The 25,622-nt window shown below is 44.4% G+C and overlaps 1 protein-coding gene across 7 annotated transcripts; it reads right to left on the reverse strand.

The window, feature by feature from the left end:
- Window positions 1–110: 110 nt before the first annotated feature.
- On the reverse strand, window positions 111–25,121 carry LOC137429448 (uncharacterized). Of its 7 annotated transcripts, none has more exons than XM_078780513.1 (5): window positions 25,010–25,121; window positions 21,730–21,829; window positions 17,100–17,234; window positions 2,157–2,297; window positions 111–2,047 (listed from the first exon to the last, which is right to left on the reverse strand). In XM_078780513.1, the coding sequence occupies exons 2-5, from the start codon at window positions 21,824–21,826 to the stop codon at window positions 609–611; spliced, it is 1,812 nt and encodes a 603-aa protein (XP_078636639.1). In that variant the 5' UTR covers window positions 21,827–21,829; window positions 25,010–25,121; the 3' UTR covers window positions 111–608. The 7 variants fall into 7 exon arrangements, with proteins under 7 accessions (XP_078636639.1, XP_078636638.1, XP_078636640.1 ...); XM_078780512.1 differs by having other exon boundaries at window positions 24,998–25,108; XM_078780514.1 differs by lacking the exon at window positions 25,010–25,121 and adding an exon at window positions 22,302–22,972.
- Window positions 25,122–25,622: the final 501 nt, after the last annotated feature.

Consider the following 25,622-nt stretch of genomic DNA (forward strand, 5'->3'; position numbering starts at 1 on the left):
GTCCAGGGTAGCAGAAAATTCAACGATATAAGTTTAGCAAGAAATTAGGAATATTTTGGAAAAGGAATTTTGCAATTATGGAAACAAAACAGCAGCTACAACACAAGATAGCCAGCTCAAATAGCAATGGGAAATGGAGAAGAGACGCATGCTCAGAGATCTCCATTTTAGAATGCATTGCAACTTTATTTTCGAGGAAGAGTGGCTCAATAAAGCACTTTATACACATGATGCTAACTTTATACACATGATTACAAGATAGTGACAAAATATATACAATTAGAGGAATGCAGCAGAGTCAAAGATTGGTGAGACATAAAAAAGAAAAACAAACACAAAAAGAGAACACTTTAAAGGAAATTCTCTGTTGCACTGAATATTTTTTGTTCATGTGTCCTGCTGTGACCAACCCACAAATCACATATCGATAACTTGTAAGGACGCTCTTCACTATGTGGGCCCTGATGTGCAATTTCAAGTACCCTAGATGAGAAACCTTTCCCACAGACAAATCAGTTTTACAGGCGCTCTCTGGTGCTGATGGTCTGATGGATGTTCAAGCTCTTTTTACAAGTAGAATCCTTTTCACAAATGGAGGACTTTTATGGCTACTCTGCTGTGTGGATCTTCATATGCAATTTCAGACTTTTCTTTCCAGACAATCCTTTACCACAGAAACCACACTTGTATGGGTACTCTCGTGTGTGGATCCTCATATGCATTTTCAAATTACCTTTGCGAGCGAAGCATTTATCACAAACAGAGCACTTGTATGGGCGCTCTCCCGTGTGGGTCTTCATGTGTGCTTTCAAGGTCTTTTTATACCTGAGATTCTTATCACAAACAGAGCACTTGTAAGGACGCTCTCCGGTGTGGACCCTCGTATGCAATTTCAAATTCACTTTTTGGGGGAAACCTTTACCACAAACAGAGCACTTGTGCGGACGTTCACCCATATGGGTTAATTTATGTACATCTAAGGTGTTTTTATAAAGAAAACTCTTCCCACAGTCAAAGCATTTGTATGGATGTTCTCCCATATGGATCTTCCTATGCCAATTCAGACTTCCCTTTTGAGAGAATTTTTTACCACAAACAGAGCACCTGAATGGAAGCTCTCCTGTGTGGATCCTCATATGCAATTTCAAATAGCCTTTTATTGAGAAACTTTTACCGCAAACAGAGCACTTGTATGGGTGCTCTCCTGTATGGACTCTCATGTGCAATTTCAAATTTCCTTTCAGAGAAAATTCTTTATCACAAACAGTGCACTTATATGGGTGCTCTCCTGTATGGACCCTCATATGTAATTTCAAATTACCTGTAAGCGAGAAATCTTTACCACAAACAGAGCACTTACATGGGCGCTCTCCTGTATGGACCCTCATATGCAAGTTCAAATTACGTTTTTGAGAGAAATATTTACCACAGACAGAGCACTTGTATGGACGCTCTCCTGTATGGACCCTCATATGCAAGTTCAAATGACGTTTTTGAGAGAAACCTTTACAACAAACAGAGCACTTATATGGGCGCTCTCCTGTATGCACCCTCATATGTAATTTCAAATTACCTGTTTGAGAGAAATCTTTACCACAAACAGAACACTTGTATGGGCATTCTCCTGTATGGACCCTCATATGCAAGTTGAAATTACGTTTTTGAGAGAAATTTTTACGACAAACAGAGCACTCATATGGGCGCTCTCCTGTATGGGCTCTCATATGCAAGTTCAAATTACGTTTTTGAGACAAACTCTGACCACAGATAGAGCACTTGTGCGGGCGCTCTCCCGTATGGGTCATCATGTGTGTTTTCATGCTGCTCGGTGAAGGAAAAGCCTTACCACAGACATTACATTTATGCCTTTTGAGAACCCTTTTGCATTTTGAAAGTTTTATCTCAACCTTTGCATCGTGTTGATGGGAGCTAGATTGGTGTTGTAAAGGTAATGAATCTTGATCTTGTGATTGTTTCAAGACACCAATCTTGTTCACCGCCAAACAGTGCCTGGATGATATTTGTCCAAAATTACTTCCTGATTGTTCTGTGAAAACATAGAACATGAAGTAACCAACAAAATATTTAACACAATTTGAAGAAACGTATTTATCCTCAACAAGATCAATTAAATATTTTTGTATGTTTTTGCTCACCAGTTGCAGAATACGAAAAACTGCAATTTGTAGTATGATCATCATCTGGATCTTCCTTAACAGAAACACATTTCAAAGTTTCTAAGGCTGGAGAATCGTCATCGTCTTGTGTGTTTTCCACTTTTACAAGACAGATATCACCTGCACATAACTCAATGTCACACACTTGCAAGGCCCTGAGGTTTACAATGCTGCAAAATAGAAATCGGCTCCAATATAAATGGATATTTATTTGGTCCTGAAAATGTATTACAAAAACTAGAACGGCACTAAGTGGAGGGCAAGCCCACTCATTCTGAACAAAAAAATACCATTAACTGAACACGCTACTATTATGCTCCACTGTCTTTATGGCCCATATACACAAATCATCCATGTACCATATTATATCGCATAAATTGTATTTCAAGTAGCTTTATTGATTGTTTATTAATTATTAAATTACAAACTTCCGCTTCCGGTCCGGTCCGGACAGGACGCTGGCGTTACTTGTTCGCCACTTCTCCGACTGGGCCATTGTACATAGTTTGCTTTTCTGGTGGTCGTGGCGGATTTTTGACCGTTGGGTCTGCCCTCTGCTCGGTCCCGGCTCTGCTCCTGGCTTCGCCTGCCTGGCTCCTCCACTGTTTCCTCAGGCCCGCTCCCGTTGTTTGTGGCCGTTGTTTGCGGCGGTGGCTGTTTGCCGCTGTGGTCTTGATTAGCGGCTGCGGTCGTTTGCCGCTGTGTTTGCCGCTTTGCCTCCTCGACCTTGGCCTCGTACTCGTCCCTTCGCTCCTGCCTGGCATGGCTCTGAGGTACTCCGCCGCAAGGCTTCTTCTGCTCAATACTCACTCCACCCCATCATGCATCTCTGCAATCAAGTACCACGGACTCCTGCAACGACCCAGATACATTCATAGAGGCTCCGGTCGTAAGTTTGTTTACTTACAAACAGGTCACTCCATTCCCGTACTCTGGTCGGCTCAGCGCACTCCCACTCATCGTCCCAGGGCACCTGGTCACAGCAACGCACACGATCGCACCTCCTGTCTGCAAACCCTGGCTAAATCACCTGAGTTCATCCCCACCGTACAAAACAACATCGAGCTCACCCTGTTCAATACCCGGTCCCTCAACAACAAAAGCCTCATCCTGAACGACTACATTCTGGATAATAAACTGGACTTTCTCTGTCTCACTGAAACCTGGCAACAACCTCTGGACTACTTCTCACTCAACCTCACTACACCCAAAGGATATTCTTACATCAATAAACCACGCTCGGAGGGCCGAGGTGGTGGAATTGCCGTAATTCACCGACAAGACATCAAGACCAGCCTCATCTCCATATCATCTGCTCCATCATTTGAACACCTGGCTTTTAAACTCTCTGGTCACACACAGTCAGTCATGGCTGTCGTCTACCGCCCTCCCAAACCACACCCATCATTCCTGTCTGACTTCTCCTACTTTCTGACCCAGCTCTGTTCCCTCTCCCCCTCAATCCTCCTCCTCGGTGATTTCAACATCCACATGGACTCCACTGACTCCACAATAACCACTGACTTCACCGATTTACTCACCTGCTTTAACCTCACTCAACATGTCAACTTTCCTACCCATACCCGTGGTCACATTCTGGACCTTGTCTGCTCTACTGGATTAATTTTGCACCATCTCTCTGGCTCCGACCTCACCCTCTCTGACCACTTAGCCATCACTATGACCATCAACATCCCCACCCCAGCACCAAGGCATTGTCGCACTATCAACTTCCGTAAGCTAAACGATCTTCCACCTACCTCATTCTCATCCACCCTCTCTGAAAAAATGTCCACTTCTCCCTTCGTTGACCTCCACACCCCTTCTGACCTCACTGACTACGACAACCACACTCTCTCCTCTTGCCTTGACCAGCTTGCGCCTATAAAAACCAAAACAGTTTCTTTCACCCATTCTGCTCCCTGGTTTACCCCTGAACTCCGCCTGATGAAAACTCGTGCTTGCCAACTTGAAAGACTCCGCAATAAAACAGGTCTCACAATTCACTCCCAAGCCTACAAGGACCACCTACAACACTACAAAGATGCCCTCTCCCGCGCCCGCTCCGCCTACTACTCTCAAATTATCCACTCTGAAACCCAAAAGCACTCTTCTCTACAATAAACAAACTCCTCAGCCCCATGAACACCACCACCCAGTCATTCACAGTAGACAACTGCATCTCCTTCCTTTCATTCTTCCAATGCAAAATTGACAACATCTTCAACAGCTTAACCACCACCGCACCCGCCCCCCCTCATCCTGCCAACCCCTGTCTCAGTTCTCCCCAGTCTCCCCTACTGACCTCTCTGAACTCCTCATAGGAATGAAAACTGACACCTGCACTCTTGACCCCATCCCCTCCAGCTTTGTCAAGGCCTCCCTTCCTGCTCTCTCTCCACTTATCACTGCAACAATAAACTCCTCCCTGTCTACAGGCATCGTCCCACCATCCCTCAAAATTGCTGCTGTTACCCCCATTCTGAAAAAACCTTGACTCAACCCTGACACCCTAAATAACTTCAGACCCATCTCCAACCTACCCTTTCTGTCAAAAGTTTTGGAACGCGCTGTAGCCACTCAACTCAAACATCACCTCTCTGCCAATAACCTGTATGAAACATTCCAATCCGGATTCCGCTCCAACCACAGTACTGAAACTGCTCTCCTCAAAATCACCAACGACCTTCTCCTCTCCTCTGACGCTGGCAACCTCAACATTCTCATCCTCCTCGACCTCAGCGCCGCCTTTGACACCATCAATCACACCATCCTCCTCACCCGACTTGAAACCACCTTTAACATTACCGGCACTGCCCTGTCTTGGATCAAATCATACCTCTCTGACAGATGCCAGTTCATCTCCATCAATAACTGCAAATCCCCCACTGCTCCCTTCCCCCAAGGTGTCCCCCAAGGTTCAGTTCTTGGCCCCCTCCTCTTCATCCTGTACCTGTCCCCCCTTGGTCACTTAATCCGCCGTCATGGTCTCCAATTCCACTGCTTCGCCGATGACATCCAGCTTTTCATCTCCACCAAGTCCATCTCCACCGCCACCCACTCTATCCTGACAAACTGCATCACTGAAATAAAATCCTGGCTTCAAATCAACTTCCTCAAACTTAACTATGATAAATCTGAAATAATCATCATTGGCCCAAAAACGCTCACCAAATCCACCCATAACTTTGCCCTCAACATCGACGGTTTCCCAGTATCCACCTCCCCTCACATCCGGAATCTTGGCATCATCTTTGACCAAACCCTCTCCTTCGACAAATACACTAAACAGATCACAAAGACAGCCTTCTTTCACCTGAAAAACATCGCCCGTCTCCGTCCATCCCTCTCCTCCGTGGCTGCAGAAACCCTCATCCACGCCTTCATCACTTCCCGTCTGGACTACTGCAATAGCCTCCTTTATGGTTCACCCTCAACAATCACCAATAAACTCCAATACATTCAGAACTCCGCTGCCCGTCTACTCACCCATTCCCGGACCCGTGACCACATCACCCCCGTCCTTTACAAGCTTCACTGGCTCCCCATCCCCCAGAGAATCCAGTACAAAATCCTCCTCTTGACCTACAAAGCCCTCCATAACCTGGCCCCATCCTACCTGGCTGACCTCCTCTCCAGACACACTCCAACCCGCAACCTCCGCTCTGCTGGTACCAACCTCCTGATCCCCCCCCCCCCCCAATCCGGACCAAATTCAGATCCTGGGGGGACAGGGCCTTCTCCATCGCTGCTCCCACCCTCTGGAACTCACTACCTCACACCATCAGAGACTCCTCCTCACTCACCACATTCAAAACATCACTCAAGACCGACCTGTTCAACACTGCATTCAACATTTAACCCACAGCATTTAACCCCTGACTATCTCTTCTCCTTCTCCTTCCTTTTGCTTTGATTATTTACCTATTGATTTTTGTCTTTTTGCACTTGTTTTTTGTACTCTGTCAAAGCGACTTTGGGCTTCTTGAAAAGCGCTATATAAAATAAATGTATTATTATTATTATTATTATTATTAACATAGTTAACAACTACTTTTGTGCACATCAAATCTAAATTGCATCAATGAAGATGGATATTTTTAAAAATTCAAACTTTATGCCCTATGCTAGCTCGTCCATCATACAGTATGCACGAAATCTCGCATCGATTTGTTAAACGGTTCTGGGGAAGAATATTTAACATTTTTATTTTCAATTCAATATGGCCAATATTGGTACGTGACCAATAATATCATGAATTTAATTGTTCCCTCATACCAGATTAGATGTATGAAGTTTCATATTTTTTTGGATAATGATTTTGATTCAACCAATTATGGTTGGAATACCTCTTCACTGATGACATTTTCGTGATCACATTATATACCCAATGGGGAGGTGATGACATGCTAAGTTTCAATTTTTTTCGTTAAGTGGTTTTGGAGATGTCCAAATTTTTCCCTTTAATCCCATATGGCTGCCATACCATGTGACCTAGGATGTAAGAGTTATCAATAAAATATTCTCCATGGGGAGTCCCTCCTTTGTTTAAAGTTTCGCATCAATCAGATAAGCAATTGCAGAGAAAAAAATCTAAAGCGAAAATATTGTTGCGGTTATGGAAAATGTACCCCAGGGGAGTGCATCCATGTAAACCATATACCCAGGGCGCATCCCCATCCCCATCCCCACATATACCCCCATTTTTTGTGAAAACAGACACGGTCTGCTATAAAAGTTTGTTGTATATGGTTGGATTCCTTAGACCCCCAGCAACAACTTCCAGGTGGACAACCTTTCCAACAGGCTACTGTAACTGTGCAATTCAAGATGGCGTCCAAGATGGTCGCCATATTTTTAAATCTCCATATTGTCGTCAATTGTTATCTTATTTTCATGTGTAATACTTTGTTTCTCTAGTTTTCAAGGTCAGGGAATCTATTTATGATGATTTCAGAGTGATATGATGTGTTTTATACCATGTACTAGGCCTAATATTTATTACATGTTAATATATTATTTTAAGGCGACCATGACACAGAAAATCTACAATCACAATACACAGTAGTTTACTGTTGTTGTAAGAACAATAATGGTACAGAAAGGTACTAGTTACCAAGAACAGATTACATGAGAAATGAACTACTGCATGTGCTTCACAGTTTGGAATGCAAGCCAAATGGCTGAGGCAAATATTTGTAAAATTCATGTCAGTGATACACGCCACAATGTTGCATCCTATGAACAGGTCTACCACTCAATATAATGCTGCAATACATGTGTCAATGTGAACAGCTGATGGTATACAGTTAATTGTCACTGTTTGAGTCACTGCTGTCACTGCTGTCACTGCTGTCACTGCTGTCAAATGCTGCAATGTATTTCACTCGGCTGCACTTGGTGGCTGATCCCTGGCAACGACATACAATGTAACAGGCCACGTTCTTCCTGGCACAGGAACAGTTCCTGTTGCAGCCTTTGGTGCAGCCACATGCAACAGCCTTTGTAATTGTCTGTGGCCAGGCTGATTGAGTTGACAGGACTGGAACTAGTTTCCCATCCTCCAGAGCCCAACCATAATCCACAAATGGGGGAAGCTGAGGCTTGGCCACATGTGCAGTCTTATCTATAATAGTTGCAAGAGCTGCACGCTGAAGATGTAGAAGGAATGTATGTTCGTGGCTATGGTAGGCCGTGGTAGGCCGTGGCTATTGCCAATGGGGTGGGTACACCAGCAATATGCTGCAGCAATTGCTGTGATGCGATGAGGGCTTTCTCTATTGTTGGCTGGTTGACCAGTACTCTCCCAGATTCCTGCAGTTTTGTTGGTGTCTCACTGAGCAGCATAGCTGTGAAATTGAACAGGGAATCAGGAATAAGTCTGGCAGCAGCTGCAAAAGAAATCTCTGTTGACTGTTCATTTCGGCATTGTCTTTTGCATTGCTTGCAATCTGCTCGGAGTATCTTTGCTGCATGCCGAAGTGTACGATGCTTTTCATCCTCATGTTGCGCTGCTTCTAGGTGCCTCAGTTTCTCCAGTGCATCACCAAGGCGTATGGTTGATGCGCAAATGAATCCTGATCCACATGTTTGATCGAGGATGGAAATTCGCTTGCCATACTTCTGTTGCAGCCTCAATTTGAGGGTGATAGATTGGTACGAGTCTGCTGTTTTTACTCCTAGCTCTCGTAAAATGGCCCTGTATTGGTCCCGCAGTGACTTCACCAAGTACCCACACATGTCATGGAAAAGGGGGGTCTGTAGCTGTTCTAGGAGTCGCTCAAATGCAACATCATACAAGTTTTGTGTTGTTGATTTCCCAGTGGGGACACGATGTGCTTTGAATGAAGCCATGCATGGCTTGTGGTATGATATATCATTGGCCACCATGTCATGCCCTTTACCAACCAGTCTGAGGAGAATGTCCTCTCTGTTTCGTTGCTTTGCCTTATCTATGATGTTTTGCTGACTGTTTTCTGTAGATACTCTGCATGTTGGCTCTTTGCCACGCATCCACCGTTTGTTGCAGATGAGGCATGCATTCTTCGCATCAAATGTTGGTGTGTTGGTCCTGGTTAACCTTGAATGCTGGGAAGAGGTACTGCACCCAGGCTGGTTCAAGTCTTCAGCATCACTGCTTCGAATGTTCTTCTTTTCAGCAAGTTTGTAACTCTTTTCATTCGTGTACCAGTTTCTACATTTACTGTGCCATTTGGGCATTTTGTCTGTCAGCCATGTACCAGTAGCCAAATCATATTTGAGTCTCTCAAATGTCTCATCTTGTCGAGCCTTCATGGCCAAAACTAGTTTGTCTGTAGTTGTAATATTATATAGTCCCTTTGCACCAAGTCCTTGACATATTATGCACTTTGTGTAGTCAATGTCAGTGTCCTGGCGTCTCATCTTGGGTTCCTTTTTCAGTGACAAGCTTCCTTCCACCACCCATTTCTCTGCCTGGGTCATCATCGTACCTCTCATGCAATCACCTGCAACAGCAAAACCACCACCATGTTATGCATACTAGCAACTAGAGTAGGCCTACATGCAAGCTATTGGTATGCTACACTACATGCAAACTTCTGATATGCTAGACTACATGCACACTACACAATGGCCACACCACTACAGATCACACAGTTTTGGAGATTTCTGCCCACATGATTTTTATGAGACAAATGGCATAAAACACATCATATCACTCTGAAACCATCATAAATAGATTCCCTGACCTTGAAAACCAGAGAAACAAAGTATTACACATGAAAATAAGATAACAATTGACGACAATATGGAGATTTAAAAATATGGCGACCATCTTGGACGCCATCTTGAATTGCACAGTTACAGTAGCCTGTTGGAAAGGTTGTCCACCTGGAAGTTGTTGCTGGGGGTCTAAGGAATCCAACCATATACAACAACCTTTTATAGCAGACCGTGTCTGGTTGACCACTCTTGCCCCCCTGGGTAATAAGAATCCCCAGACAGTTATTTCTATAGTCTGTGTGAAAGGTAGACCTTTTCGTATTGTCTAGGGGTTCGGGTATGGGAAAATGCATTGTCAGAATAGTCTATGTATTTCTGGTGTGATGTCTCCCCAGTTCCAACTATATTTCTCTCAATCCACCGTCGGTCTGTTCCAACAATCTCTTTCTCTCAATCCAACATCAGTCTGCTTCACCAAACCTCAATTCATCAACCCCTACTTCACCCCATGGGTTCTTCCTTCAACCCCACGATCGGTTTATGCTATGGTATGGTTTGGTATGGTTTATGCTATGAGTTATATGTTAGCTATAATTGGATTTGTGACAATATATAATGCTCCAATCAACACAATCTTATCTTTAATCAAACCCCCATACCTGGAAAACCTTTGATTAGATACCTAAACCATATTTCTACATCCTTTACTTCAAAAGTTATGAGATTACCCATATCGGCTATTCATCGGGTGTATTGTACGGCAGCCATATTGGATTTATACAAATAACAGATGTTCCAATCGCAAAAGATTATTGCATAATTTAATTCCCCAAACCTGAAAACCGATATTGGGACACACAAATCATTATTCCATTTCTACCAAGTTGGTAGTTATAAGAAATCTCCTGTATCAGGGGGTTTGTGGGTGGCCATCTTGGATTTATGCTAATAAGGAGTGTTCCAAATGACAAGATTTTTGTTCCAATTGATTCCCGTACCGAAAAACCTACATTTAGACACCAAATTCATCCTTCTATGTCCATTAGTTCAGAAGTAACTCTTCTGTTACTTGGCGAATCTCGCGAGATCTCGGAGACGGTGGGAGGGATTTTCGAAGCTCCACACGGTCTCCACGTTTTTCGAAGTTAAGTCTGTTCACAATTGTATTTTGTTGAAACTGTATTTATCTTTCGGTGTGTGAAGTTATTGTGTGCAACTTTGGTTGTTTCTCGGTGTTTATCTTTCATGAATTGATCGTCTGTTTGCCGTGTCGTGTCTTGAGGCCTTGTACAGTGTGCACTGTACAACATTGAGGCTTTGTTTTTCTCTCAGCGGTCCGTCGTTTGTGATCCAATAACTTTCGTTCTCTGTATTCCCAGGCTTTTCACCCATAGCCTACTTCCTTGTGTAAATCTCAACTAAAAAAAAAAACAAAAAAAAAACAAAAAAAACATTTCCTTCTCTGTTCTCATTCGTTTATTCATTCTTATTCGTTCGTTCGTTCTTCGACCACGTGTTTCTCCCCCATTTCCCCAGATAGTTTTCACTCATTAACCTTCAATGTTTACACTTTCCCCTCAAGTTATGTATTCCGTCATATTTTATAACACCTTTTTCTTCTTCTTCTTTAAAAGGCTGCTTTCGACTTGCTCACCAAATCAATTCATCCCCAAAAAAATATCCATCTCCTATAGTGCCTTTTTTCTACATTCCCTAAACTCTCCTGCACTCCATCCTCCATCCAGCGTCCTTAAACGTATTTTTAACTCGAAGGTCACAAGAAACTCATTTTGCAATAAATGTTCGTTTCCCATAAATCGTACACTTTCAAAAATCCAATCTCACCCCTCCCCTCCAAATCTTCCCCATAACCCCTCCCCTCCAAATCTTCCCCATCACCCCTCCCCTCCAAATCTTCCCCATCACCCATCCCTTTCAAATCTCCCCCCTTGCCCCCTCCCTCCTAAACTACCCCCTCACCCCTCCCCGCCAAGACGCCCCCTCGCCCCTCCCCTCCTAGACTCCTGCCTCACCCCTCCCCTCCAAATCTCCCCCATATCCCATCCCTTTCAAATCCCTCCCCTTGTCCCTTCCCTCCCAAACTCCCCCCTCACCCCTCCCCTTCAAATCTCCCCACCCTCATTGCTTCTCAATTTCCCCCCTCTCACTCCCCCTCCTCAAAGCGTCCTCCCCGCTTCTTCCCCCTTCAAACTCTCACCTCCATCTCCCCCAACCTTCTGCCTCGCTCTTCCCCCTCCTCAAATAACACCTCATTGTGGCTCACCCAATCACCATCAAACCTTTTGTCCACCCCATCCTTCCCTTTCTCCGAGCTATTCTGAAATCTCTGACACACCTTCAACAGCTCTCCCTATCTCTTCCACCTCTTCCACATCTTACCCTACCCCTCCTCCCCCCTGTTCTGTATCTGATGCTCCCCCTTCCTCTTCATTAACGGTATGGACCACAAACATCCGGGGCCTTCGTTCAAACTTAACTGATCTCTCCATACAGGTTGCTTCTGTCAAACCAGACGTGATCTGCTTAACAGAAACTTTCCTCCTTTATGATGTCTCTGATTCCATAGTATCTCTCCCGGGCTACTCCCTCCTCCGGTATGATAGACCTGAGCCTCGTCCTGGAGGCGGGGTTGCTATCTTTATCAAAAACTCTCTTCCTCACTCGCCCTGCACTGCACTCTCTCCACCTCACCCCCAGGAATACCTCTGGCTACGGCTTCCCCTTCGCTCCCACCTCTTGTTCATATGTGTGTTGTACCGTCCACCAAACAGTGATGACTCCATCTACATCTCGCTGTCTGATGATATGGACCAACTTCTATCTACTCATCCCAACTCTCTCTTCCTCATATGTGGTGATTTCAATTGTCACCATGCCAGTTGGCTGGGTGTGGGTACCTCTCTCACCAGCCATGGCTCTTCAGCAAAGGACTTCTGCGACTCACTGGGACTGACACAATCTGTCAATTTCCCGACCCGGATCTCAGTCAACGGAACATCTTCTCTTCTGGACTTGGTTATGAATAACTTCCCTGAAAATGTCTGCTGCTCTTCTTCTGCTCCGATCGGATCATCTGATCATGTCCTTGTTAAAGTGGACATCTCTCTGACCATCCTCAGGGAGCCTGCTCAGCGTCGACGAGTCTGCCATTTCACTCAGGCCAACTGGCACGGTCTTCAAGCAGCCATCAATCATCTGGACTGGTCTCCCATCTCTACCACCTCTGACATCAACTCATCCTGGGAATTCTTCCAAAGTAAATTGCTCTCTCTCATGCACAGATTTATCCCATCTCGTCTTCAGTTGTCATACCCTTCCTCCCGTCCATGGTACACGGAATCTTGTGGTGAGGCTGTTGCCCAGAAACAACTTGCCTTCGTCTCCTGGTAAGCAAATCCAATGGAAGGAAATCTCATTTCCTTTCACAAAGCCCGAAACAAGTGTGTGTCCACCCTCAGGAGAGCCAGGAAACAATATCTCTCCGTTCTCAAGACCGAACTCTCTTATCTGTCTCCCTCTTCCAAATCCTGGTGGCGTCTGGTCAAATCCGTTTCTGGTGTTTGTTCCCCCTCCATCCCCTCCCTTACCTCAAACGGCTACACAGCTGACTCCGCACGTGAAAAAGCTGAATGCCTCAACTCTGTGTTTGCCTCTAAATCTTGTGTCCCAAACCCATCCCTCTCTGTACCCACCATACCCAGTCGTACCCTGCTGCTCCTGGACTCCGTGTCCTTTCCTCCTGACAAGGTGGAAAAGTTTCTGTCAACCCTCGACTCTGATTCTGCAACTGGACCCGACGGCATCAGCCCACGGGTCCTAAAATCCTGCTCTGCTGCTCTATCTCACCCTCTCTCTGTTCTCTTTACCCTCTCTTTTGCTCAAGGTCAACTGCCATCTGCTTGGAAATCAGCCAACATCACCGCTTTGCACAAAAAAGGTGCAAAAACAGATCCTAGCAACTACAGACCAATCAGCCTTCTCCCAATTATCAGCAAAGTCATGGAATCCATCATTGCTTCGGATATGAAATCTTTCCTCTTCTCCAATGGCTTGATCTCTGATCATCAATTTGGTTTCAGACCAGGTCACTCTACTCTGGACATGCTGCTTCTGCTGTCTCAACAATGGATGGAGGTCCTCAATGCCAAACAGGAAATTAGAGCTGTCTCCCTCGACATATCACGTGCCTTCGACACGGTCTGGCACCCCGCTCTGCTCACCAAACTCTCCTCCTTTGGTATCCATGGAAATCTCCACGCATGGCTGGCGGACTTCCTCTCTAGTCGTCGTCAACGTGTGGCCCTGAATGGGTTTCTCTCATCTCCTCTTCCTGTCCAGGCTGGAGTTCCCCAAGGCAGTGTTCTGGGCCCCGTGCTTTTTCTGGTCTTCATCAATGATCTCTCTGACTCTCTCGAAAATCCTCTCTATCTCTTTGCTGATGACTCCACTCTCTGCCGCTCCATTCCTCTTCCCTCAGATCGGCAGTCTGCTGCCTCCTCACTCTCTGAAGACCTGGACAAAATCACAGACTGGTCAAACAAGTGGAACATGTCTTTCAATCCTGACAAATCTCACACTCTTACTATGTCTCTCCGAAAAGATCGACTGGACAACCCTCCCATCTACTTTCTCAACAATCCTCTCCAAGAAGTTCTGTCGCTCAAGATTTTGGGTCTCACTATCTGCCATGATCTTTCTTGGGAAAACCACATTTCCAAGCTGGCCTCCAAAGCCAGTCGCCGACTGGGCATCCTCCGTCGTGCGAAGTCCTTCCTCGGCACACCTGAGCTCCTCACCACATACAAGGCTTTCATCCGCAGCTCAATGGAATACTGTTCTCCCCTATGGCCGGTGCTCCTGCCTCACACCTAGCTCGGCTTCACGCTGTTGAAACCAAAGCTTTCAGAATTATTGGAATCTCCCGCGATGAAGCTATCTCTGAGGGCCTTTCACTCACTCACCGCAGGCAGGTAGGTGGTCTTTCTGTCTTCTACCGACTCCTCTCCGGCCTTGCACCCCCAGCTCTCTCTGTGCTCTGTCCCCCAAATATTCCTACAGGTCGCACAAGATCTGCCAGCAACCCTCTGATGGTTAAACTGCCGAAATCTCGGCTCTCTGCTCACCTTCACTCTTTCATTCCTCTTTTCTCCCGCCTCTGGAACAAACTCCCTCACTCCCTTCAATCCCACTCCTCCCTCCAGGTCTTTAAAACAGCTGTTCACCACCATCTCTTATCTTCCCCCATCCAAAACCTTGATCTTTTCTACCCCCGCTAATTCACCCCAGATCCACCTTGTTTGAAATTCCAACTTCTTTCCTGGAAGTCCTGGCAGTGTCCATATGTTTTATACCTCTCCCACCACCCCCTTCCCATGCCACCCCCCCCCCCCCCCCAAAGCCCTCGCCCTCTCTCAGATCTCTCGATGTCTCCATGTCTCTCGGTCCCTGCTCTCAAATGTTGTGTTTGTGTCCTTCCCCCTCTCTCCCCATCTTGTCTACCGCTCCCGATGTTATATGTTTTATGTGTCGGTTTGTCTTTCTGTGTGATTAATGTTCGCTCTTTCACGAGCCTCGATCTTGTATACAAAAAAAAAAAAAAAAAAAAAAAAAAAAAAAAGTCATAAGGCATTCCCTATAATCGGGTAATCAGTTAAATTACATCAAATGCCTAAATAAGGTACCAAAACTTCATTTGTAAATTGGATAGCATCCAATTCCATATTCCACACACCCTCAAGTACCCAAATCAAAAGAGGAATCAAACTTGTCAGCAAAATCGAGCCAGATTATATGGCCAACCTCATTACATGGACACACAGATGTAGTACAAATTTTCCCTTTAATCCAATATCGCTGCCCTACCATGTGACATTATGATGTCAGCGTTATCAAGAAAATATTCTCTATGGGGAGTCCCTCCTATAAATTAAAGGTTCGCATCGATCGGACAAGCGGTTGCAGAGAATATATTGGTTCACGAGTTATCAAACAGAGTGACCACTATATTCGTCATGGGTGTGTGTCTGTCTGTCTGTCTGTAACTACCCGATGATATCATCCGATCTTGATGAAACTTGGGTGGGAGGTTGATATCATGATCTAGTTGTGTCCTGCCTAGAGTGGGCGTAATGCGCCCTTTGTGGGCGGAGCGAGGCCCGAAAAAGATGTATTTTTAGGGGGTAATCGAGTTCAAGCTAAATCTTCTCCGAGGGAGTTGGTGGAATCTGACAGAGGTTTCGGTATTTGGTTAGGCCAATGTCATGTGTCTAGCCCCACGGAGCTCGATTTTTCAATTTCGCCCCAAGGTCAAGGTCACAAGGTCACAAAATTTAGAAAAGTCGATTTTTAAAACGGTTTTATTACATTGTTCGCTTCCTGATAGGGTGAAATGTCGTACATGATCTTATATTATCACATACATCATGAAATACAAGTTTTCCAACAAATTTCCGAATCTTCGACCTTTGACCTTTGGAGGTCACAAAGGTCAAATTTTCAAAGTTGTCGGAATCGAACCTGAAATTTCGGTACTCTGTAGCTAACTAACCTCATAACTGATTATGGTCCCGATTTGATGCATCAATCGTCGATGATCATGACGATAGACTTGATAATCTATCCTTTGTCATTGAATACCGCTCGCTCGTGAACCATCGTCGTCTCCTGACTTTTTTTTTTTTAAAGTGAAAATATATAGACATGGTGACTGACACACTGACACACACACACACACACACACACACACACACACACACACACACACACACACACACACACACACACACACACACACACTAAAATAGCCTTGCAAACCCTTCGGGTGAAACTAAGAACGAGATGATTCCACCATCTGTAAAATACGGGGATTAATTAATTAAAGCAGGTAAGTAATCCTGGACCTGAGCTTTTTGGTATTACCAAATTTTTGGTATTATTTGGCATTACCAAATATCCAGTTTACTGTGATTTGCATTTTTTAACAATGCTTATGCCAATACTTTTTTATTTATAGCATACCGTATATTATTAAATTTAGGAATGTTTTGGTTACAAATTGAGACATGAAAACGATCACATGAATCACAAAAACATATGTTCAAAACGATTCTAACCATGCTTCGATGTGTTTCTGGAAGGTGACACTATTTACCTGGCATGCATGTGTAATACATGGCAACACGCAATATGGCAGATGATGAAGTTGTAAAAAAACATGAGGAAAAGCCAATGGGGTGAAAGAAACGCAAAGGTGACAAAAATTGGAGAGCATTACAGTTTGTCGCCATTCTAATGCCTTTGTAAAAAAAAAAAAACACCGGATCGGACATCAATTGTGATGACTTATCCGTCGATACCATCCACTTCAGCTGTCACATTCACAATGTGGTCACAAAGTGGGACACAACGATAAAAGTCATTCAAAATGATATACGTGGACAAAGGTTCTTGTGGCGAGACAATGTGAGAACATGTGACTTGCTGATGGTTTGTCATGTTGCTGATCAGCAGCTTATCAAGTCCAGATCTGATGAAAGGGTTTGAAATAGGGCTCAATCGTCATACCATAATACAAAATGCTCATGATACAGCTAGTTCCAGACATAATATTTGGGAAATTGCACACAGGCTCATATAGGCCTAATCTGAGTCTGAGTCAAGAATAATGAAAGATCTTCATTAGAACACGTTTCTGCTCACCATTTTCTGAACAGGCAACACTGTTTGTATGAACATCATCCACATCTTCCTTTACAGAAGCAAATCTCAAAGTTTCTGCAGCACATGAATCATTGTCGTCTTGCAGGCATTCCACTTTTACAGAATAGATATCACCTGCACACAAATCAGTTTCATTTTTTTTGTCGGGACAGGAAGTTTATAATTCTGTTTCATATAAATCAGGTCAATTGGATATTTATTCATATTAAGATTAATAGTTAACTGTACTGTAATTATATATATATATATATATATATATTTTTTTTTTTTTATAAACAGGAATCAAATTCCTGCGAGGGGCTAAGTGTGAAAAATTCTGACTCCATACGGGACTCGAACCACGGACCTCCATTGATTACGCGTCAACAGCCCACTGCGCTATTGAGCCAGCCGTAATCTCCTCAGAACTTTTCCACACCTAACACTGCGAGCTTTATAATGGCCGATGTCTTACGTGCCTGCTAGGCAGACCCCGAATGTGAGCATAAGTATATGTATGCGTGTGTATGTGTGTATATGCAGAAGTGCATTGAAGATTAACTCAATTTTTATAAACAGGAATCAAATTCCTGCGAGGAGCTAAGTGTGAAAAATTCTGCCTCAATACGGGACTCTGTCCCATATATATATATGGGAGCGTACGCTGGATCAGCATATCGCTGCGTCCTTGGACGACTCCTCAGCAGCATCCCAACACACGCCACTGTGTGTGCTACGGAATGAGGTGTTTTTATGGCAGCCGGAGTGCAAATCCAGCCACCAACCTCCTTGAGAGAGAACTCAGTACCCTGGTACTCATTTACGCAACCTCGGAAGGATGACAGGCTGAGTCAACCCCACCTGGTATTAATTCAACAGGATTCAAACTCAGGACTCTAGGATCCCAAGCCCACTGCCCTAACCATTAGGCCAACACCAGGTATGCAGTGAATGTGTATTTTTTTTTTTTATGCCTGTATACATCATTGAGGCTCAAGGAAGAGTTTGAGCAGAAAGGAAGGGAACAAAATGGAAAGGGGGAAACACCAACAGCAGAGTAGAAGTGAGAGTGAGATCAAGGGAAGGGGGAGAAAACACAAGGGTGAAGAAGCTGCACACAAGCTGAAATATAGCAGGAAGAGGAAGGGGAAAGTGTGGATGAAACATAAAAGAAACAAAGCAATTGACAAATAACAAACGAAAAGAGGTGAGGTGGGTGGGAAATGGAGGGGGGCGGGGGGGGGGGGGAAATCTCAACAACCTGGAATAAAGTAATTTGCTTGAGAATGGGGTAATTTGGGGAAGAAGTGATCATGAAGATGGATGGGCTGGAGATGACCTGATATAGTGGTGAACAGCTGTCTTGAAGCCATGGAGGGAAGAATGGGACTGAAAGACTGGGGAAGTTGGTTCCACAAGCGAGAGGAAAGTGGAAAATAAATGAGTGGAGGTGAGCATTGAGCCTGGATTTTTGGAGTTTAACAAGAAGAGGGTTACTGACAGACTGTGTACACCCTGCAGAAACCTGTGAGGGGCAGAGCTCAGAGAGGGCAGAGTGTGCAAGAGGCGGTAGAATAGAGGTAACCAACCTGTGATGTGAGAGTAATGGGCCTGGACATCAGCTTTGTTGCGGGAGATCCTAATGATTTTGAGGGCCTTGCTTTCCATGGCATCAAGATGGGCAAGGTGCGAGGCAGGGGCACCAGCCCAAAAGGAAGAGTACTACTTTATCAAGCTGCAATGAAGGCCTTGGCCTTGTAGGTTGTTAAAAGTTCAGATTTCCTCTTCTTCATTACAATATTCATTCATATTCATTCATTGCAATGCAGTACAAGTCTGCAGCGTAGAATCATTGGCTGAGGGCACTGCCATGCCACTTATGATCAGTTGCCCTCTGCTGATTAGGGCAATAATTTGGAATTTGGTCATGGTGCCAGCGATAACTCGCCTACTCTTCGCGGATGAAAAGTTCAGATTGGCCAACGAAAGACTGATGGAGGATGTCCAGTCATTGGCTGGCTTTGGAGGCCACCTGGGAAAGACGGTCTGCCCAAGAAAAATCATGGCTGATGGTGAGGCCAAAGGTTTGAGTGACTTTGCCAGCTGGTCCATTCAAAGGGACAGGGCGAGTGTGCTTATGGAAGATTTGGAATACAGAACGGATCAGGACAAATAGAACAAAAGGAAAAGTAGGAAGAAACACTACACAGACAAACACAGACACACCAACAGGAGGGTTGAGGAACGAAATAGAGGGAGATCTGGACAACGAAGATATGTGGAGAAAATTGATGGATAGGTGAGGACACACAGGGTGGAAGAGATGGATACAGAAGCAAACTCTCAGGAAGGAAAAACTGGAAATTTGGAAAGAGGTGGGTTTGGGGGCAGGGTGGAGGGAGGATAGGACCATCAATGGCGGTAGAAGAGATCATAGTTTTGGATGGGGGATGATCTGAGATGGTGGTGAATAAGTTTGAAGAGAATGTGGAAGTTGGTTGCACAGGTGGGTAAAAGGAGGAACGAATGAGTGGAGGTGAGCAATGATTTTGGATTTTGGGAGTTTCACCAGAAGGGGGTTGCTGATGGACCACGTGCTCCCTGAAGGAACATTGGAGAGAAAGCATGGAAAGAGCAGAGGGTGTAAGAACAAAAGGAGGTGGTAGTAGACAGAGAGATCACCGACCTGTCTGCAATAGACCTAATGATAGACCTATAGACTCAGCTTCATCACGGGAGATTCCAATGATCTTGAAGGCATTCGTTTCCACGGCGTAAAGCTGAGAAAGGTGTGAGGCAAAGGGCACCAACCCAAAGGGGAGAGCAGTACTCCGTTAAGCTGTGGATGAAGGTCTTGTAGGTGGATTAGAGTTCTGGTGTGCCAAGGAAGGACTTTGACAAACGATACCAAGTCGGCAACTGGCTTTGGAGGCCAACTTAGAAATGTGGTTTGCCCATTTGTTGGGGGTTGAAAAGACACATTCCAAGTGTTGGACCAGCTCCTGATTCTATCATTGTCTGCAGAAGGGAAAGAGATAGTGCTGATTCAACACATAACTCAAAGCAAACTATATGGTGAGCATACAGGCATCTATAGGCCAAATAAGAATCAAAAATGCAACACAATCTTTAGTCTCCAGGGCACATTAAATGACAATTTGAAGAACTGCTTTTTCGAGGTTTCGGCAACCTCTGCTTGTACCACAGTCGAATATATTTTGTTTTCACTCTGGGATAGCACAAACTAACATCACTCGGAAAGGTTGCTACAAAGCTATCTTTCAAAACCCTTTCCTCAACCGCCATCATTGCTCCATATATACAAGAATGTAGAGGAGACACATGAAAGCAGGCAGAGGAATTGCAAGCACACATAAAAGTCCTTCCTCCTTGGCCTTCCGTCCTTCCTTGGCACACCTGAGCTCCTCACCACATACAAGGCTTTCATCTGCAGCTCAATGGAATACTGCTCTCCCCTCTGGGCTGGTGCTCCTGCCTCACACCTAGCTCGTCTTCACGCTGTTGAAACCAAAGCCTTCAGAATTATTGGAATCTCCCCTCCGAGGGCCTTTCACTTACTCACCGCAGGCAGGTTGGTGGTCTTTCCGTCTTCTACCGACTCCTCTCCGGCCTTGCTCCCCCAGCTCTCTCTGGGCTCTGTCCCCCAAATATTCCTGCAGGTCGCACAAGATCTGCCTGCAACCCTCTTATGGTTAAACTGCCAAAATCAAGACTCTCTGCTCACCTTCACTCCTTCATTCCTCTTTTCTCCCACCCCTGGAACAAACTCCCTCACTCTCTTCAATCCCACTCCTCCCTCCAGGTCTTTAAAACGGCTGTTCACCACCATCTCTTATCTTCCCCAATCCAAAACCTTGATCTTTTCTACCCCCGCTAATTTCACCCCAAATCAACTTTTTTGAGGTGACTTTTGACTTCTTTCCTGGAAGTCCTTGGTGTCCTTGCGTTTTATACCTATCCTGCCTCCCCCCAGGCCCTCTGCCTCCCACACATCTCCCGATGTCCCTGCCCTCAAATGTTGTGTTTGTGTGCTTCCTCCCCTTCTCTCCCCATCTTGTCGACCTCTCCCATTTTTATATACTTTGTTTACTTGTTTGTTTGATTTGTTTGTTTCATAAATGTTAGCTCTTTCACGAGCCTCGACTCTGTATACAAAAAAAAGAAAAAAAAAGAAGAAAAAAAAGTCCTAGGCAGCTACAGGTAAAAGTAATAAGGATTTTATGGTGTATTATATGGTGTGTTTGCAGGAGGATTTGTTCGAAATCAAAATTGGTGGTGATACCACAGTACATGAATATAGTGAGGTCTCACTGAGAATATTGTGTCCAGTTTCAGCTACCCCTTACCCTAAAGTATGAATATCAAGCAAATAGCTATCATAAAGAGGGTCCAATGTAGAGAAACTACGTTAATTCCGGGGTGAGCTCGACTGAGCTACAAGGAAAAGCTGAAATACAGGAATGTATACATGAGAACTAAGGTAAAGCAAAAACATGATGCTCCACATAGCCTCTCCCTATGTCTAAGTTTAATTGTATTTCCTTGTATGATGCCTTAGAATGAAAAGGAAATACCATAACTGAGGAGGTGGAGGCTTGGAGCACCTTACCGTTCTTAATACCCAACTCCGTGACTTCGGCTTGGACCGTTTCTCGTCTCAGGCCCTGTGACTGCAGACACCCTGGGAAGGTCTCTATTTCAGTCATGATCTGTTGGAAACAGAACCCCATTCATAAAAAGTAAAGGTTCCACATGTATTCTTGCCCAGTGTTCTTCAACATCACAATCATTGCCACCTAGGTCGAAATGTACATAGGGTGATCAATAGGTTCTATGAACAAGATAGGATACTCACAATAATTCAAGACAAGCAAAAATAACAATAAAAAAATGCATAAGACGTACAGTACTGTGGAAAGGTTTGGGTTATTTTACTTTTGTGCACCAGATTAGAACAGTACCGGGCAATGCCGGGTACCCCGACTAGTATAAACAATAGTCGTCGGACCCCCAGAACGTCGGAGGGTCACCAATGAAGCGCGGTGCTACGCGCGCTACTTGTTTAGCAAGGAGGAAGCGGACAACGCGATAAGTTAAAAGAGTCTTTATTGCAAGAGCTCCACTGTAGCACTGGAGCGCTCCGGGCTGCGCGCCCGGTGTATATCCCGAGGCCACGCCTACCTCTCGGGCGTGGCCGCCGCCCACTTGGTGCGCGGAATGATGCCATCACGCCAGTGAGCTTTCGTGTCCGCCACACGCGCCCCCACAGAATTCCCGCGCACCTGGAGGGCCAGTTTGCGGGGCAAACGGATGACCCGGCCGAAGCGCCCTCTGGCGACTGGCAGAGTCCGGGGTGCAGGGATGCCAGCCGGGATGCCTCCGGCTGCACCCGGGATGGGTGCCGGACCGGGGGGCGGCGTGCCGGCGGGGCTGGGCGGTGCCAGGGGTCCGCCCGCAGGGGGGCGGCCTCGACGCGGGGGCCGAGCCACCGGCGGTGGGTGCCACAATAGTTCCGAGTGGGCTGACCGGTCATCTGTTGAGGTTGTCCGAGGATGGCCGAGACGAGAAGTACGCACACTCGCCTTTAAGCTGTCTAGGGTGGGTTCGAATCCCGACCCAGCTGTAAACTGCCCTCCCGATGTTTCACAGGTGATTCATCAATGCGTGCGCCGTCCCTGGGATGGACGTTAAAGATCCCACGGTGTCCTTCGCGAAGAGAAGGCGAACTATCGCAGACACCATGGTCCAAGAACAAATTCCTGCCCCAAGGACTGCTGGGAAGGCAATGGCAAACCACCCAGGGTAACCCTTGCCACAACCCCTTCGGCAGCACCGACGCTCCGTATTAACCACTGAACTATAACACTACGTGGAACGGACGGTGCCCGTGATCCGCTGAAGCCACCGACATGTATGGCGCCCCCTATCGTATGCACCCAGAAAAATGAATGCCCCCATAGCCTTTGTGGGTAGGTGTACGTTTTCCAAGATAAATTTTGCCATTATTTTCATCGCAAGAACGTACTAAAAATATTGAATCCATGATTATCAATGTTACACACATGACTAAAGATAGAACAAATTTGGTTTTATTTTGGCCTGCACATCTGGAGAAAAAAAACAACCATTTTCATGACAGTCCGTGTCCATTACCAGCTTGTCTCGAGCGTTCATTCTTGTGTAGTACATGTTCAGTGCTATTGGGCATTCAACAGATGTAATAGTGTTCAGTATTTTAATTCTTTGACAGATGTTTCTATTTTATTAGATGGAATTTGATACCTTATTGTTTTATCTTTTATTATTTAACATTTATGCCTTGGACTATTTGGGCATGTACGGTTGTGACAATGTCTATTTCAAAATTTGTCATCTTAGGGATAACCGTTTTGTACGTTTTGGGGAGCTGATAAATTATCTATCTATTGCTTATATTTTGCAGGTTTTATTGAATTTGAATCAATATATTTTTAATGTTTTTTTTAATGATTTTATGTTAGCACATATTACTTGACATGTTACTATTACAATTTCCATTTGTAATATACTTCCCACTATACTACCAAGGCAGATAAATACACATGACAACAAACATTCATTTACACAAGACACAATCAAATCATACCCACAAGACAATGTGCATGCATGTCATACCAAACATTTTACAGAAAACACATATCAAATCTGCATCAGACACATGTACATCAATACAAGTAGGGATGTAATTTTTGCTTGACTTGTCTTTGTCTTTGTATGAATTTCATGGTAAACTTTATTGAAATTCAGCAATAAGAAACATGACTTCATTTATTAAATATACACTATGCACTTATATCAATCATTTGAAATGCATGTTGCTGTATGACAATTCTTATATATTGATATTACTGGTACATTATAAAAAAGTGTGACCATTGTAACCTTGCCTTTGTTGTGTGCTGTTCATTTGTATCATCTTCTCACATGAATTTAAACTTTGATTATGACAAATGTACTACTAAGCTGTTAATACAAACATTCTGATATTAATATTTCAGTGAAATTACATCATGAAACGTAAATACATCGGTTTTGAAGTATTCTCATTTTCCGAGTATGGTTAATGATGCAACCCTCATCCCTGCTGGTCTTGGTATCCTGACATATACCCTAACTTAAGCGTTTTGTTGTCATTGTTTTTTTTTTTAATACTGTAATGTACACTGTACTTGCACAAAATACAAGGCAAAACATGGCTATCAAGGTCGAGTTTAGGTAATTTTGTGGCATACTGTCCATAATTCACACACAAAGCAAATTACAATAAACATGTCAAAAAAAATTAAAGGAAGTGTAGCACACACAACAAAGCGCTTAAATTGCATCATATACTTCATACATGTACACATACATAGATATAATAGTGAGTAAACATGCATAAATGTCCATGATAGGTACATGAACATTTTCTGTACAGTGTATACAGTAACAAATATGTTGCATTTCAGAAATGAGCTGATGAGAGTGAGGCAAGAACTTTCAACTGTAGTTATACAAATACAACAAACAAATGTGCAATTATGAAAGAAATCTCTATATAAATCTTGCAAGATGTGTACGTCGTTCAATCACAGCGATACAAAAGCAATACGCTTTTTGCGTGACTAAATCCCATAATGCATTGCGATCCCGTGGCTTCATGTAAAACTCACTGCCTATGGGCCTTTTGTGTGTGTGTTCGCAGACTGTCCGTTCCACGTAGTGTTATAGTTCAGTGGTATTAACAGACTACAGAGTATGACACATGAGAACCCGGAAACAACAAAGTGTTTTTGAACTTTAAAGCAACGTTTGCAGCGCTTCCTTGGTATTAAATAAGCAAAGCAAAATGAACGAACCGTTGAACATACGATTTTGTTCAGAAGTTTCCCCGCGAGAACGAGCGTTGACAATTACAATACAATCAAAATTGAGGAGGAGGAGGAGGAGGCGGAAGAGGAAGAAGAAGCCGAATAGGAAGAGGAGGAGGGGGAGGAAGAAGAAGACCTCACCGGATGTTTATCTTCGTTCCTGTTTATTGTCCTGCAAATTGCAACCAAAAATATAATCACACTTGAAGCAACTTCCGGGATCAGCAATTGTAAATAAATACAGAAATACGCGCGGAAGCAGAGGTTTGATTGATAATGTAGATTCTTCCGTTCTTTGTTAATTTATTTCTTTTCAGGGGTAAAGTGGGAGAGTCGGCGCCAGCTGGATCTGCCTGCATTTCCAATGTTGGTTGTTGGTCTTATATGATTATGAAATTGGTTTCTACTCACCGCTATAAAGGTTGATGACTTCGTCCAGTCTGAGCGGTGCCCCATAAGCTGTTACGCGTAAGTGGGAATATTGTCACATTGTCACAAGTTCAAGAAGAAAGCATCTGAAAATGCAAAGGCCGTCAACTCTGCTTTGTGTTCAGACTTCTTGCATATATCCAACACAGGACGAAAACAGCTAAAAAAAAATTCCAAAGGAATT

The sequence above is a fragment of the Myxine glutinosa genome, chromosome 6 (assembly GCF_964187855.1).
Source record: "Myxine glutinosa chromosome 6, kmMyxGlut1.1, whole genome shotgun sequence".
Taxonomy (NCBI): domain Eukaryota; kingdom Metazoa; phylum Chordata; class Myxini; order Myxiniformes; family Myxinidae; genus Myxine; species Myxine glutinosa.

Coding starts and splice junctions, on each gene's coding strand:
- LOC137429448 (XM_078780513.1), bottom strand. CDS start 21,826: ATGACTGAAATAGAGACCTTCCCAGGGTGTCTGCAGTCACAGGGCCTG. Junction 2,298..17,099: donor TGTTGCCTGTTCAGAAAATG/GTGAGCAGAAAC, acceptor AGTTATGTGCAG/GTGATATCTGTCTTGTAAAA. Junction 2,048..2,156: donor TTTTTCGTATTCTGCAACTG/GTGAGCAAAAAC, acceptor ATGTTTTCACAG/AACAATCAGGAAGTAATTTT.